The 16,134-nt window shown below is 49.2% G+C and overlaps 1 protein-coding gene across 31 annotated transcripts in view; it reads right to left on the bottom strand.

Moving 5' to 3' along the window:
- USP4 (ubiquitin specific peptidase 4) overlaps positions 1-6,043 on the bottom strand; it is a 63,822-nt gene extending 57,779 nt beyond the window's left edge. For 30 of the 31 annotated variants that reach the window (XR_013413903.1, XR_013413910.1, XR_013413908.1 and 27 more), the window contains exons 1-2: positions 5,914-6,043; positions 1,185-1,312 (exon numbers count right to left, since the gene is read on the bottom strand). Coding sequence is in view for 18 of the 31 variants with exons in the window: in XM_077992676.1 (XP_077848802.1) it covers positions 1,185-1,312; positions 5,914-6,014 (229 nt within the window). In the remaining 13 variants the exon portion in view is untranslated. Of the gene's footprint in view, positions 1-1,141; positions 1,313-5,913 lie in introns of all 31 variants that reach the window. The other variant, XM_077992681.1, reaches the window with a different exon arrangement.
- Positions 6,044-16,134: the final 10,091 nt, after the last annotated feature.

Raw genomic sequence — 16,134 nt, forward strand, 5'->3', positions numbered from 1 at the left:
CTGGGAAAAGCTGACTCTGTCATCTCAGTGCATGTACAAGTGCAAGCAAAGCTCTAGTGTGTTACATGTCAGTTTTCCCACAGTTCTCACTGGGAGCTGACTACAGTCTACTCTGTCTACTGACCTTCAACCTCGCCTCACACTAGTTATATGATAAAAACAGCTATCACAGGAATTCCTGTTGAAAGTTCACAGGTTTACAATTTGTTCCACTGCAAAGGTAACAAAAAATTCTGGTTCTTAAATTTTAGATATAATTTCAAAATGACATCCTATTTCTTTCAATTCCATATACTAACTTAAAATGTGAAATAGCTAGCAGAACTAATTTGCAAAGAGAGATAGTTAAGATGTTAGAAGCATGCTCTTTTTTTTTTTTTTTTTTTTTTTTTATTTTTTTTTTTGGAGACGGAGTCTCGCTCTGTCGCCCAGGCTGGAGTGCAGTGGCCAGATCTCAGCTCACTGCAAGCTCCGCCTCCCGGGTTCACGCCATTCTCCTGCCTCAGCCTCCCGAGTAGCTGGGACTACAGGCGCCCGCCACCTCGCCCGGCTAGTTTTTTTTTTGTATTTTTTAGTAGAGACGGGGTTTCACCGTGTTAGCCAGGATGGTCTCGATCTCCTGACCTCATGATCCGCCCGTCTCAGCCTCCCAAAGTGCTGGGAGCATGCTCTTTTTTTTTTTTTTTTTTTTTTTGAGACGGAGTCTCACTCTGTCGCCCAGGCTGGAGTGCAGTGGCGCGATCTCGGCTCACTGCAAGCTCCGCCTCCCGGGTTCACGCCATTCTCCTGCCTCAGCCTCCCGAGTAGCTGGGACTACAGGCGCCCACAACCGCGCCCGGCTAATTTTTTGTATTTTTTTTAGTAGAGACGGGGTTTCACCGTGGTCTCGATCTCCTGACCTTGTGATCCGCCCACCTCGGCCTCCCAAAGTGCTGGGATTACAGGCGTGAGCCACCGCGCCCGGCAGAAGCATGCTCTTATGAGACGCAGTTAATTTAAGGGAATAAAAGTAGCTTAACTTCTCATTAAGGGTTTGCAAAGACTTCTGCTATAGATGCAAATTGAGGGTACTTGTTTCTATCTCCTCACACTAGGAAAGTTCACAATGTCCATGTTATAGATGCACATAGTATCAGGCCACTGCCCAGGTGAATGTTTAGCTGGAAAAGCAACATTTACTATACCTGAAAATAGCCCAGAGTTGTCTATTGGGCCAGGAAATAGGTTATGTTCGCCCACATTGTACATGTCCCAGCTGTCAAAGCCCACATACTTCTTCCACTGCTTGAACCACCGGCTGTCAATAAGATACCTAGAGAGAGAGACAAAAATTTACTGTAGCAGAAAAGCTGAGATTATAAATGTCTGCAGCTGCTTCCTTAATCTTTTTTATGGTCCTTCCACTTGAGGCATATGCAATCCCCACTAAAAAACACTGTCACAAGAGCAGGAGCAGGGCCTAGGCCCCACATGGCACAGAGAGTCTGGCCCCAGGGTATGCATCCATTAAGTGAAATGATTGTTCAAAGAGTGAATAAAAGAAAGAAAACAAGTGACTTCAAAATGCTTATTTAAATGGAGTCTTTCTTTTTTTTTTTTTTGAGACCGATACTTTCTTTTTTTTTTTGAGACCGAGTCTTGTTCTGTCGCCCAGGCTGGAGTGCAGTGGCATGATCTTGGCTCACTGCAACCTCTGCCTCCTGGGTTCCAATGATTCTCCTGCCTCAGCCTCCCAACTAACTGGGATTACAGGCGCCCACCACCACGCCCAGCTAATTTTTGTATTTTTAGTAAAGATGGGGTTTCACCATATTGGGCAGCCTGGTCTCGAACTCCTGACCTCAGGTGATCCACCCACTTCGGCCTCCCAAAGTGCTGGGATTACAGTGCCTGGCCTTTTTTTTTGAGACAGAGTTTCTCTCTTGTCACCCACGCTGGAGTGCAACAGTGTGATCTCGGCTCTCCGCAACCTCCACTTCCTGGGTCCAAGCGATTCTCCTGCCTCAGCCTCCCGTAGCTGAGATTACAGGTGTGTGCCACCACGCCCGGCTAATTTTGTATTTTTAGTAGAGACAGGGTTTCTCCGTGTTGGTCAGGATGGTCTCAAACTCCTGACCTCAGGTAATCTGCCCACCTCAGCCTCCCAAATTGCTGGGATTACAGGCGTGAGCCACCGCACCCTACCACAAGTCATTAATTTCATAATGATCTTTATAGAGGTCCCAGTCTAGGCAGACAGTTTGGTTACACTGTTTTACTTGACATGAACAGCACTAAACTAATGCTCTTTCTGAAAATGGGTTAGAAACACCATCCACTTGTTTTCTTTTAAGGACCAAATGAGTTCCAAAAATGTACACACAAGGCCAGGCACAGTGGCTCACACCTATAATCCCAACACTTTGGGAGGCTGAGGCGGATGGTCACTTGAGCTCAGGAGTTCAAGACCAGCCTGGGCAACAAACCCCATCTACTAAAAATACAAAAATTAGCTGAGTGTGGTGGCACATGCCTATAGTCCCAGCTGCTCGGGAGGCTGAGGCACAAGAATCACTTGAACCCGGGGGGACAGAAGTTGCAATGAGCTGAGATCACGCCATTGCATTCTAGCCTGGCTGACAGGAATAAAAACCTGTCTCAAAAAAAAAAGTATATAACATGCGTGTACATATATAAATATACACATACACATGTACATATAATAGCACTTAGGTATGTTCATCTTGTCAAAAAGCATTAAGTTGTGCTTCATATTCAACTTACCACTTTTTTACTTAAATGTAAGCAAATGTGGTATTTTATTTATCTATTTATTTCCTTAGAGAGAGGGTCACCCAGGCTAGAGTGCAGTGGCACAATCATAGCTCTCTGTAGCCTCAAACTCCTGGGCTCAAGTGATCCTCCTGCCTCAGCCTCTGAGTAGCTATGACTATAGGTACATACCACCATGCCTGGCTAATTTATTTTTTTATTTTTATTTTGTAGAGGCTAGGTCTTGCTATGTTGCCCAGGCTGATCTTGAACTCCTGGCCTCAAGTGATCTTCCTGCTTCAGCCTCCCAAAGTGCTGGGATTACAGACATGAGACATTGTGCCAGACCTATTTATATTTTTAAAGTATCACTATGCTGGCTGGGAGAGGTGGCTCATGTCTGTAATCCCAACACTTTGGGAGGCTGAGGCAGGTGGATCACGAGGTCAGGAGATCAAGACCATCCTGGCCAACATGGTGAAACCCCGTCTCTACTAAAAACACAAAAATTAGCCGGGCGCGGTGGCTCAAGCCTGTAATCCCAGCACTTTGGGAGGCTGAGACGGGCGGATCACAAGGTCAGGAGATCGAGACCATCCTGGCTAACACGGTGAAACCCCGTCTCTACTAAAAAATACAAAAAGCTAGCCGGGCGAGGTGGCGGGCGCCTGTAGTCCCAGCTACTCGGGAGGCTGAGGCAGGAGAATGGCGTGAACCCGGGAGGCGGAGCTTGCAGTGAGCTGAGATCCGGCCACTGCACTCCAGCCTGGGCTACAGAGCAAGACTCCGTCTCAAAAAAAAAAAAAAATAAATAAATAAATAAATAAAAACACAAAAATTAGCCGGGCGTGGTGGTGCCTGCCTATAATCTCAGTTACTAGGGAGGCTGAAGCAGGAGAATCGCTTGAACCCGGAAGGCAGAGATTGCAGTGAGCTGAGATCATGCCACTGTACTCCTCCAGCCTGGCAACACAGCGAGACTCCGTCTCAAAAAAAAAAAAAAAAAAAAGTATCACTCTGGGGTTTTACAATTAAAACAGAATCTCTGTGGAGCAACAAAGCATCAACAATTATATTGGTGCATCCTTAAAACTGTATAACCAACAAATGTGAGAGGAGTTCAGGCAACTTCCCAGAGGTCACAAGGATCCATAAACACATCCGTCTCGAAAATGCTATTTTTCTTCCAAATCCCTTGAGCAATACCTTCCATACAATTTTACTGTATGATTTTAGTCTTAAACTTCCTCTGCTTCTGCTGAGTATTCTTTATGAGCCCTATACAGGTTAACTTGAGAAGTACCTCTGCTAGGCCAGGCGTGGTAGCTCTAGCCTATAATCCCAGCACTTTGGGAGGCCAAGGCGGGTGAATCACTTGAGGTCGGGAGTTTGAGACAAGCCTGACCAAAATGGAGAAACCCTGTCTCTACTAAAAATACAAAAAAAAATTAGCCGGGCATAGTGGCGCATGCCTGTAATCCTAGCTACTGGGGAGGCTGAGGCAGGAGAATCACTTGAACCCTGGAGGCACAGGTTGCCGTGAGCCGAGATCACGCCATTGCACGCCAGCCTGGGCAACAAGAGCGAAATTCCTCAAAAAAAAAAAAAAAAAAAAAAAAAAAACCCACAAAAAAAGTACCTGTTTACTCTGACTTTCACAAACTGGCTAGCTCAAGGTGAATACATAAGCTGTTATCTGTACTCCTCATAACCCCAATTTTTCTATCCTCCAGCTCAATTCCTCTGTAGGTCATCACCACAATGGTTTCTTTTTTTTTTTTTTTTTTTTTGAGACGGAGTCTCGCTCTGTCGCCGGGGCTGGAGCGCAGTGGCGGGATCTCAGCTCACTGCAAGCTCCGCCTCCCGGGTTTACGCCATTCTCCTGCCTCAGCCTCCTGTGTAGCTGGGACTACAGGCGCCCGCCACCTCGCCCGGCTAGTTTTTTGTATTTTTTTAGTAGAGACGGGGTTTCACCATGTTAGCCAGGATGGTCTCGATCTCCTGACCTCGTGATCCGCCCGTCTCGGCCTCCCAAAGTGCTGGGATTACAGGCTTGAGCCACCGCGCCCGGCCCACAATGGTTTCTTAAAGATGGGTAACACTCGGGCCGGGCACGGTGGCTCCCACCTGTAATGGGAGGCAGAGGCGGCTGGATCACAAGGTCAGGAGTTCGAGACCAGCCTGCTCAGCATGGTGAAACCCAGTCTGTACTAAAAATACAAAAAATTAGCTGGGCATGGTGGTGTGAGCCTGTAATCCCAGCTACTCGGGAGGCTGAGGCAGGAGAATCGCTTGAACCCGGGAGGCGGAAGTTGCCGTGAGCCGAGATGGCGCCACTGCACTCCAGCTTGGGCAATAACAGTGAAACTCTGTCTCAAAAAATCAAACAAACAAAAAAACAAGATGGGTAACACTCAATCATACTAAATGCAAAGTCTAGCCTTAGTTTTTGTACTACACAATAATACCACCCAGGAATCTCTCCAGTAGTACAAAGTATTGTCCCCTCCACCAAACAATCTGTTAAGATGTCCAATAACTCAGCCTGGGTCTTCTAAATTCTGGACTCCTCATCTTCTATCTAGCTCCAGGACCTAGGCTATCCCCCTCTCCCACTCCGAGATACTGCTGTCACAAATATTTTTGACACTTGCTACCAAAATAATCTGGGGCTCTCAGACATTTGTTCAGCTTCTGACCTTGACATCTGTTGGCAGTTTACAAGTTACAAAGTACTTCTGATTTTCGCCTCAACCCACTGAGGGCGGAGAGCCAAATATTGCTATCCTGGTTTTAACAGTGAGGAATCCAGGTCTGTGACACCTTCGCCCAAGGTCACACGGCGAGTCCTCATGGTAAAGGGCTCTCCCCACCCTCAGGGTCCCCGCCAACATTCCCCTTCTCCACATCCATCCCCCTAGCCCCCGCCGGGCCCACCCACTGGGGCTCCAAATGAGCCGAGGCGACCCTCAGGCCCCGCCTGCGCTTTCCCAGAGCTGATCCTGGAGTTCTCCCGAGGGGCAGGTGTCAGGCTACTCTTCCAGGGTCACTACATACCATCCCCGCCCAGCCCCTACTGTAGCCGAGAAAAAGGGGGCTGGCCTAAGGGCCAGATACTCGGCCCCTGGTTCTGCACAGAGGAAGAGAGAGCCGGATGCTCACCACTGCGCGCCGCGTTGGAGTGTGGTCCTCATTAAGGCTCCAAGCTCCGACTTCTGAGTCTCCGCATCCGGTCGCTCACCGAAGCCTCCACCTTCCGCCATCTCGTCCGCGGCCCCGGCCCAGCCGGCCCGGACATCCGCCCCGCGCGCGGCGTGCTATAGACCGCGCCCACGCACGCACGCACGCACGCTCGCGTGCCCGCCCCTGCCCCACCTCGTGCCGCGGCCTTCGGCTCCTGCAGCCGCTGTCTTTTATCCCCTCCAGTCTCGCGCCACTTCGCTCACCGGCAAACAGTGGAGCGAAAAGGCAGATGCGAGAGGGGTGGGTGGGGAGCAGCAGCTGCTACTTCGTCCCGCCCTGCCGCCTGCTACGCGGTCGTCGGGCGCCCCTTCCTCTGCTCAGGATGGCGCTACAGGATGAAGCTCTGTTCAGCCCGCCGATCTCAGGGAGTCAGACAGCAAGCCCACGACCCATGGGGCACCCTAGCCCGGCCTTCGAGGTTATCCTGGTCCTAAATAAATGCAGGCCAGGTGCGAGAAGCCCCGTAGTTAGGTCTGTTCATTCTCACCCCTGCCATTCCGCTTTCAGCTGGAGGCCTTAGGCGAGTCAGCTGCCCAAACGTGGGATCCGGGCTCCTGCTCCAGCGGCCCTAACAGGGATTTCGGGAAGTACCACGTGCATCAGCGCCTTGGGACTAAGACTGAACGGTGTGCTGTAGTTATTAACAGTCGCCTTAAACAATCTGGACGCCAGAGCCACCTGGCCCACCTGAGAATTCCGTCAGCTCTTCATACTGAGCTACTTGCCAAGCAGCCACAGAGGGGCGATAGCAACAGGGGAAGGAGAGGTATTCCACATTAGTTACCCAGGCATGTACTTAGTTCCTGGAACAAGATACAACGTCCTGAACACTGTGTTTTCCAGTCGCCCCGCTCACACAAACACACAACCCTCTTCCTGGAGGGAGAAATAAACCCAGAGGAAAGAGGAAGTCAGGTCTAGATGAGTCTCCATACACTTGTCTAACAGTTCTTGTCCTCAGAGAAAAATAAGACCTAGTTCCTGCCCTCATAGAATCTAGTGGAAGAGTAGAGATGTTTCAGAAATAACCTCAATGCCTAGCAGTATGTGGTAAGTGCAATTAAAGGGTGTGAACCAGGCCAGGTGCAGTGGTTCAAGCCTGTCGTCCCAGCACTTTGGAAGGCTGAGGCGGGAGGATAGCTTTAGCCCAGGAGTTAGAGACCAGCCTCCGCAACATGGCGAAATCCTGTCTCTACAAAAATTAGCCGGGAGGTGGCGCGCGTCTGTGGTCCCAGGTACTCGGGAGGCTGAGGTAGAAGGATCCCTTGAGCCCAGGAGGTCGAAGTTGCAGTGAGTCGAGATGGTGCCACTTCTCTCGAGACTGGACGGCAAAGTGAGACCCTGTCTCAAAAAAACAGTAAATACAAATAAGGGGTGTGAACCGGCCAGGCGCGGTGGCTCACGCCTGTTATCCTAGCACTTTGGGAGGCCGAGGCAGGCAGATCACCTGAGGTCGGGAGTTCGAGACCAGCCTGACCAACGTGGAGACGGAAATGTCCTCTCAAAAAAAAAAAAGTGCTGGGCGCCCGGCAGGGCAGTTCATGCTTGTAATCCCAGGACTTTGGGAGGCCATGGCGGGCAGATCACGAGGTTAGGAGTTCGAGACCAGCATGGCTAATATGGTGAAACCCCATCTCTACCAAAAATACAAAAAAAAGTTAGCCAGGCGTGGTGGCGCATGTCTATAGTCTGAGCTACTCGGGAGGCAGAGGCAGAAGAATTGCTTGAACCCAGGAGGCGGAGGTTGCAGTGAGCCAAGATTGCACCACTGTACTCCAGCCTGAGCGACAGAGTGAGACCCCCTCTAAAAGAAAAAAACAAAAAAGGCCGGGCGCGGTGGCTCAAGCCTGTAATCCCAGCACTTTGGGAGGCCGAGATGGGCGGATCACGAGGTCGGGAGATCGAGACCATCCTGGCGAACACGGTGAAACCCCGTCTCTACTAAAAAAATACAAAAAACTAGCCGGGCGAGGTGGCGGGCGCCTGTAGTCCCAGCTACTCCGGAGGCTGAGGCAGGAGAATGGCGTAAACCCGGGAGGCGGAGCTTGCAGTGAGCTGAGATCCGGCCACTGCACTCCAGCCTGGGCGACAGAGCCAGACTCCATCTCAAAAAAAAAAAAAAAAAAAAAAAAAAAGGGTGTGAACCAAAGGCTGTAGAACACCAGGCACAACCCCTGCTCTCATAGGAAACCTTTGACTTGAGTAACATTTGGGTGTGGTATTGAAAAAAAATGCTGGCAGAATAAAGATGAGGATGCATGTAACAGGAGGGGAGACTCAAGGGACCAGAAGAGAATTTCTGGAACAGGCAGGACAGTTTCAGAGAGTGGGGATTAGGCCAGTTGAGCCGGGCACTACAACACTACTACAACCTAAGGGGATCTAAAGCTAGAAAGGAGGCCAGACAGACCATATATCCTGCCTTAAAAGGCAGGCAGGCATTGTAGGAAGTTTTGGAGCAGAGACAAAATGACTGAGGGTTCTCAGACACAGAACCATTAGGACCCTCTCACTATGGAGGTGGCTGTGAGGGAGAAGAGGAGAAACAGATGAGCCATGTCTATTTTATTTTTTTATTCTTATTTTTCTACCCTATTCCTGTTGAAAAGATGAGCTATGTTTTGTGTCAGGGGTGAAGGAAGGGGAACTGGCCCAGTGAAAATATGGTAGGTCATTTGAACAGATTTACTATTTTTATGTTGTGTTTGGCCAACTGAAATTAATTTACACTCCCTGGGACATCCATCACACACCATCTGATAAGAAAGGCCTCTTGGCAGTTGGGTAGATTAGTAGGGGAAAGTAAATGTGGAATTAAAACTGCCTCAAATAACCACATAGCAATTAATCCCCTGTAGATAAGAGTTACCACCACATGATGATTCTACATCTGCAGAGCCAACCCTAACAAGTCCCCTTCTATGAAAGTTCTTTGAAACTCTTCTGTTTTGTTTTGTTTCGTTTTGTTGTTTTTTCTGAGACAGAGTCTCGCTCAGTCCCCCAGGCTGGAGTGCAGTGGGGCAATCCGAGCTCACTGCAACCTCTGCCTCCCTGAATCAAGCGATTCTCCTGCCTCAGCCTCCTGAGTAGTTAGAATTACAGGCGTGCACCACCACGCCTGGCTAATTTTTGTATTTTTAGTAGAGATGGGTTTCACCATCTTGGGCAGGCTGGTCTCAAACTCCTGACCTCATGATCCACCAGCCTCAGCCTCCCAAAGTGTTGGGATTAAAGGTGTGCGCCACCGTGCCCAGCTGAAACTCTTACAAATGTTATCAAAAAAGAAACACTACCTTTAGTCCTGTTATTTATGGAAAAAGAAAGTTGGGGCCGGGCACAGTGGCTCAGGCCTGTAATCCCAGCACTTTGGCTTTGGAAGGCCGAGGCAGGTGGATCACCTGAAGTCAGGAGTTCGAGACCAGCCTGGCTGATGTGGTGAAACCCTGTCGTTACTAAAAATGCAAAAATTAGCTGGGCATGGTGGCAGGCACCTGTAATCCCAGCTACTCAGGAGGCTGAGGTATGAGAATCACTTGAACCCAGGAGATGGAGGTAGCAGTGAGTCAAGATCGCACTACTGCACTCCAGGCTGGGTGACAGAGTGAGACTCTGTCTCAAAAAAAAAAAAAAAGTTGGTTACTGACATCGGTTCAGAATCTACATTTCAGGGTGTCTGCTTCCCTCTTCTTTTTTTAGCAGTTTCTCCTACACCATTTATGGCAGTCTTAAGGAGGACAAGTAGGACAAGTCCTCAGCACTACTAGAAAAGGGGACAAAACCTGGCCGGGCGCGGTGGCTCAAGCCTGTAATCCCAGCACTTTGGGAGGCCGAGACGGGCGGATCACGAGGTCAGGAGATCGAGACCATCCTGGCTAACACGGTGAAACCCCGTCTCTACTAAAAAATACAAAAAAAAAAACTAGCCGGGCGAGGTGGCGGACGCCTGTAGTCCCAGCTACTCGGGAGGCTGAGGCAGGAGAATGGTCTAAACCCGGGAGGCAGAGCTTGCAGTGAACTGAGATCTGGCCACTGCACCCCAGCCTGGGCGACAGAGCAAGACTCTGTCTCAAAAAAAAAAAGAAAAATTTGGAAAATGTTTTTAAGTCAGGAATTTAGTGCTTTTAATAGCTATAAAAATAGCACATTAATTATTGGTAGTTCCTTAAAAATTAATATTAGGATTGCAAAATATTCTTCTTGATATCTGGGTATTTGCATGGAAAAATAAATAAATAAATAAAAGATTACAAAGTGCTGGTAGTTGAAATGTGAAGAATAAAGTGAAAGCCATAGTTAGGGCCAGGCGCGGTGGCTCACACCTGTAATCCCAGCACTTTGGGAGGCCGAGGTGGGCGGATCAAGAGGTCAGGAGATCGAGACCGTCCTGGCTAACACAGGTGAAACCCCATCTCTACTAAAAATACAAAAAAAAATTAGTCGGGCGTGGTGGCGGGCGCCTGTAGTCCCAGCTACTCAGGGAGGCTGAGGCAGGAGAAGGGCGTGAACCCCGGAGGTAGAGCTTGCAGTGAGCAGAGATTGCGCCATTTCACTCCAGCCTGGGCGACAGAGCGAGACTCTGTCTCAAAAAAAAAAAAAAAAAGCCATAGTTAGAAGGTCACCTTTTTTTTTTTTTTTTTTTTTTGTGGTGTAATCATAGCTCACTTGCAGCCTCAACCTATTGGGCTCAAGTGATCCTCCTACCTCAACCTCCCAAATAGCTGAGACTACTGGTCTGCATCACCATGCCTAGCTAATTTTTGTATTTTTAGTATAGATGGGGTTTCACCATGCTGCTCAGGCTGGTCTTGAACTCCTGGCCTCAAGTGATCCTCCCTCCTTGGCCTCCCAAGTGCTAGGATTCCAGTCAGGGGCCACCGTGCCCGGACTGCAAGGTCACCATTATTTACAAAGTCTTTAAACTTTGTTAGCTTGTAAACATTTTATTTAAATGGTGGGGGTGGCCAGGCACGGTGGCTCATGCCTGTAATCCCAGCACTTTAAGAGGCCAAGGCAGGTGGATCATGAGGTCAGGAGATTGAGACCAGCCTGACCAACATGGTGAAACCCCATCTATACTAAAAATACAAAAATTAGCTAGGTGTGGTGGCATGTGCCTGTAATCCCAGCTACTCAGAAGGCTGAGGCAGGAGAATCGCTGGAATGTGGGAGGCAAAGGTTGCGATGAGCCAGAGGTTGCAGTGAGCCAGGATAATGCCATTGCATGCCAGCCTGGGCAACAAGAGCAAAACTCTGTCTTAATAAATAAATAAATAAATGGTGGGTTTTTTTGTTTTTGTTTTTGTTTGTTTGTTTGTTTTTTGTTTTTTGTTGTTTTTTGTTTTTTTTGAGACGGAGTCTCGCTCTGTCGCCCAGGCTGGAGTGCAGTGGCCGGATCTCAGCTCGCTGCAAGCTCCGCCTCCCGGGTTTACACCATTCTCCTGCCTCAGCCTCCCGAGTAGCTGGGACTACAGGCACCCGCCACCTCGCCCGGCTAGTTTTTTGTATTTTTTAGTAGAAACGGGTTTTCACCGTGTTAACCAGGATGGTCTCGATATCCTGACCTCATGATCCGCCCATCTTGGCCTCCCAAAGTGCTGGGATTATAGGCTTGAGCCACTGGGCCCGGCCTATTTGTTTTTGAGACAGGGTCTCATTCTGTCACCCCCGCTGGAGTGCAGTGGCACAATCTTGGCTCACTGCAACTTCTGCCCTGCCCCCCAGGGCTCAAGCGCTCTGTCCACCTCTTCCTCCCACAGTGTTGAGATTACACATGTGAGCCACTGCGCTGAGCCGCTTTTGTTTTGTTTTGTTTTATTTTTTGAGACAGAATCTCACTCTGTAGTCTCACCTACTTGGGAGGCAAAAAAAAAAAAAAAAAACGGGGCCAGGCATAGTGGCTCACGCCTGCAGTCCCAGCACTTTGGTAGGATGAGGTGGGTGGGTCACTTGAGGTCAGGAATTTGAGACCAGCCTGGCCAACCTAGTGAAACCCAGTCTCTACTAAAAACACAGAAATTAGCTGGGCATGGTGGTGCTCGCCTGTAATCCCAGCTACTTGGTAGACTGAGGCAAGAGAATCACTTGAACCCAGGAGGTGGAGGTTGCAGTGAACCAAGATCATGCCACAGCCCTCTAGCCTGGGCAACGAGAGCAAAACCTCATCTCAGGCCGGGCGCGGTGGCTCAAGCCTGTAATCCCAGCACTTTGGGAGGCCGAGGCGGGCGGATCACAAGGTCAGGAGATCGAGACCACAGTGAAACCCCGTCTCTACTAAAAATACAAAAAATTAGCCGGGCGCGGTGGCGGGCGCCTGTAGTCCTAGCTACTCAGGAGGCTGAGGCAGGAGAATGGCGTGAACCCAGGAGGCGGAGCTTGCAGTGAGCCGAGATCGCGCCACTGCACTCCAGCCTGGGCAACAGCGTGAGACTCCGTCTCAAAAAAAAAAAAAAAAAAAAACAAAAAAAATAACCTCATCTCAAAGAAAGGAAAAAAAAAATTAAAAATTTTAAAATTAAAATAAAATAATTAGCCTGGCATGGTGACGTGCACCTGTAATCCTAGCTATTAAGTAGGCCAAGGCGGGAGGACCTTTTTAGCCCAGGAGTTTGAAGTTGCAGAGAGCTGTGATCCTATGATCGTGCCACTGCACTCCATCCTGGGTGACAGAGCAAGATCCTGTCTCAAAAATAAAAAAGAGAACTGGAAACAATGAACATCTGCCTCCGTGTTCCTGTTGTGGTAGTGACCTAGGGACCCGGGAGGAGATGACAAGAGTGACTGATTCAGCTCAGGAGATACCTTGGCCCCAGGGCTGTGTTCTATGTTGAGCCACTTTATCCTAGAGAGACCCCGTAGGCCCGGTAGGACACCAAGATCCCAGAAGTGGACAATCCATCTATTACCAGAGGACCTTGGGCGACAAGAACAGAAGAAAAATCAGGAAGGGAACTAGAGGAAAACCTGGCTTATTGGTCACATACTGGTTGATCTTGGACTGTGATGTCTTATTAAAGATTCATAATGTTGGGCCACGCACAGTGGCTCACGCATGTAATCCCAGCACTTTGGGAGGCCAAGGCAGGTGGTTCACCTGAGGTCAGGGGTTTGAGACCAGCCTGACCAACATGCTGAAACCCAGTCTCTATTGAAAATACAAAATTGGCCGGGCGCGGTGGCTCAAGCCTGTAATCCCAGCACTTTGGGAGGCCGAGACGGGCGGATCACGAGGTCAGGAGATCGAGACCATCCTGGCTAACACAATGAAACCCCGTCTCCACTAAAAATATAAAAAAATTAGCCGGGCGTGGTGGCGGCGCCTGTAGTCCCAGCTACTCGGGAGGCTGAGGCAGGAGAATGGTGTAAACCCGGGAGGCAGAGCTTGCAGTGAGCCGAGATCGCGCCACTGCACTCCAGCCTGGGCGACAGAGCGAGACTCCGCCTCAAAAAAAAAAAAAAAAAAAGAAAATACAAAATTAACTGGGCATGGTGGTGCATTCCTATAGTCTCACCTACTTGGGAGGCTGAGGCAGGAGAATTGCTTGAACCCAGGAGGTGGAAGTTGCGGTGAGCCAAGATCATGCCACTGCACTTCAGCCTGGCATGAGCAAAACTCTGTCTCAAAAAAAAAAAGATGAATAATGTCTGGGTGTGTGAACTTTAAGCTTTTTTTTTTTTTTTTTTTTTTTTGAGACATGATCTTACTCTGTCGCCCAGCCTGGAATGCAGTGGTATCATCTCGGCTCACTGCCACCTCTACCTCCTGGGTTCAAGGGATTCTCCTGCCTCAGCCTCCCTAGTAGCTGGTATTACAGGCACCCGCTACTGCGCCTGGCTGATTTTTGTATTTTTAGTAGAAACGGGGTTTCACCATGTTGGCCAGGCTGTTCCTGAACTCCTGACGTCAGGTGATCCACCCGCCTCGGCCTCCCAAAGTGCTGGGATTACAGGCTGAATCACCGCACCTGGCCTTTAAGCTTTATTTGATTCCGAATCAAAGTTTTTGTCTTAGCTGCTACCACAGTTTTCTCTACACATGACAGGACTTGGCTCTCCCAAGTTATTCTTGGTCCACACTTGACCAGCACTAACAGAGCACACATGGCAGTATTCACAAATATTAGACATACTTTCATTGGAGGTGGCAGCAGGGGAGAAATATTTTTGGTTCCTTCTCACCTGTGCCTCCTTAACCTGCCCAGGGGACTGTGAAAAGAAAAAGACTCTAGAAGTATGCTTTAGAAGAATTAAATGTCTTCTCAGTGATTTCTAACCTCTGTTATATAAGGATTAGGTTATTGCGGAACAAGTCTCACAGAGAGGAAGTGGGATCACTTTTTTTATACGGGGGAGTTGTGCCAATGGACAGATTCCATTCTGGTTATGCCACTTGTGTTGATGGCCAGCCCTCTTTGGGCAGAGGGTGTGGCAGCCTGGGCCCAGGTGCCACCAGTGTCTTGTCTTCTTCCTGTAATTCTATTACCATCACTGTCTTAACCACGAACCAGTATTTAATGTTAACTTGCGTGTATCCTTTGCCTTTTCTACAGTGCAAATTCTCAGTAGGCATTTCTTGCATAAATGAAAGAAAGAATTATCCAGCTATTAGTCATTTCTTCACTGGACTAATAGTACTTGAGTATTATGTGCTCATGGTCCCTACCCTCTAGGGGTTCACAGTGTGGTTAGGGATGGAGGATGGTTACGTATGTAATACAGTGTTGTATGCTGTGTGACAAAAGTGTCACAAGGGCCGGGTGCAGTAGCTCACGCCTGGAATCCCAGACTTTGGGAGGCCGAGGTGGACAGATCATGAGGTCAGAAGATCGAGATCATCCTGGCTAACATGGTGAAACCCTGTCTCTACTAAAAATACAAAAAGATTAGCCAGGCGTGGTAGCAGGCGCCTGTAGTCCCAGCTACTTGGGAAGCTGAGGCAGGAGAATGGTGTGAACTCGGGAGGCGGAGCTTGCAGTGAGCCGAGATCGCGCCACTGCACTCCAGCCTGGGTGACAGGGTGAAACTCTGTCTCAAAAAAAAAAAAAAAGTGTCACAAGAACATGAAGGGTCATGCTTGCAGATACTTCTCTGGGAAGAAAACTTTTTTTTTTTTTTTTTTTTTTTGGAGACGGAGTCTCGCTCTGTCACCCAGGCTGGAGTGCAGTGGCCGGATCTCAGCTCACTGCAAGCTCCGCCTCCCGGGTCTACGCCATTCTCCTGCCTCAGCCTCCCGAGTAGCTGGGACTACAGGTGCCCGCCACCTCGCCCGGCTAGTTTTTTGTATTTTTTAGTAGAGACGGGGTTTCACCGTGTTAGCCAGGATGGTCTCGATCTCCTGACCTCGTGATCCGCCCGTCTCGGCCTCCCAAAGTGCTGGGATTACAGGCTTGAGCCACCGCGCCCGGCCTCTGGGAAGAAAACTTAAGCAACTAGTGTAGAAAGCAAAGGCATACTTAATATTCCCTTTGGCCTTTGGGGCTCTGTGATGACATCCACAAAGGATGCTCAGGAGACCAGGACTTTATTTCTTATTTTTATTTATTTATTTATTTTTGAGACAGTCTTGCTCTGTCGCCCAGGCTGGAGTGCAGTGGCGTGATCTTGGCTCACTGCAAGCTCTGCCTCCTGGGTTCACACCATTCTCCTGCCTGCCTCAGTCTCCTGAGTAACTGGGACTACAGGTGCCCGCCACCACGCCTGGCTAATTTTTTTTTTATTTTTAGTAGAGATGGTGTTTCACTGTGTTAGCCAAGATGGTCTCGATCTCCTGACCTCATGATCTGCCTGCCTCGGCCTCCCAAAGTGCTGGGATTACAGGTGTGAGCCACCCCACGCAGCCAACTTTTTTTTATTACTATTTTATGTGTGTGTGTGACAGAGTCTCACTTTGTCTCCCAGGTTGGAGTGCGGTGGCGTGATCTTGGCTCACTGCAACCTCCACTTCCTGGGTTCAAGCAATTCTCAAGCCTCAGCCTCCCCAGTAGTTGGGACTACAGGCACGTGCCACCACACACACCTAATTTTTTTTTTGTATTTTTTGTAGAGATGTGGTTTCACAGGGTGGTGGCTCACACCTGTAACCCTATTAACTTTGGGAGGCCAAGGCGGTTGGATCACCTGAGGTCAGGAGATTAAGACCAGCCT

The sequence above is a fragment of the Macaca mulatta genome, chromosome 2 (genome assembly GCF_049350105.2).
Source record: "Macaca mulatta isolate MMU2019108-1 chromosome 2, T2T-MMU8v2.0, whole genome shotgun sequence".
In the NCBI taxonomy this organism is placed as follows: Eukaryota; Metazoa; Chordata; class Mammalia; order Primates; family Cercopithecidae; genus Macaca; species Macaca mulatta.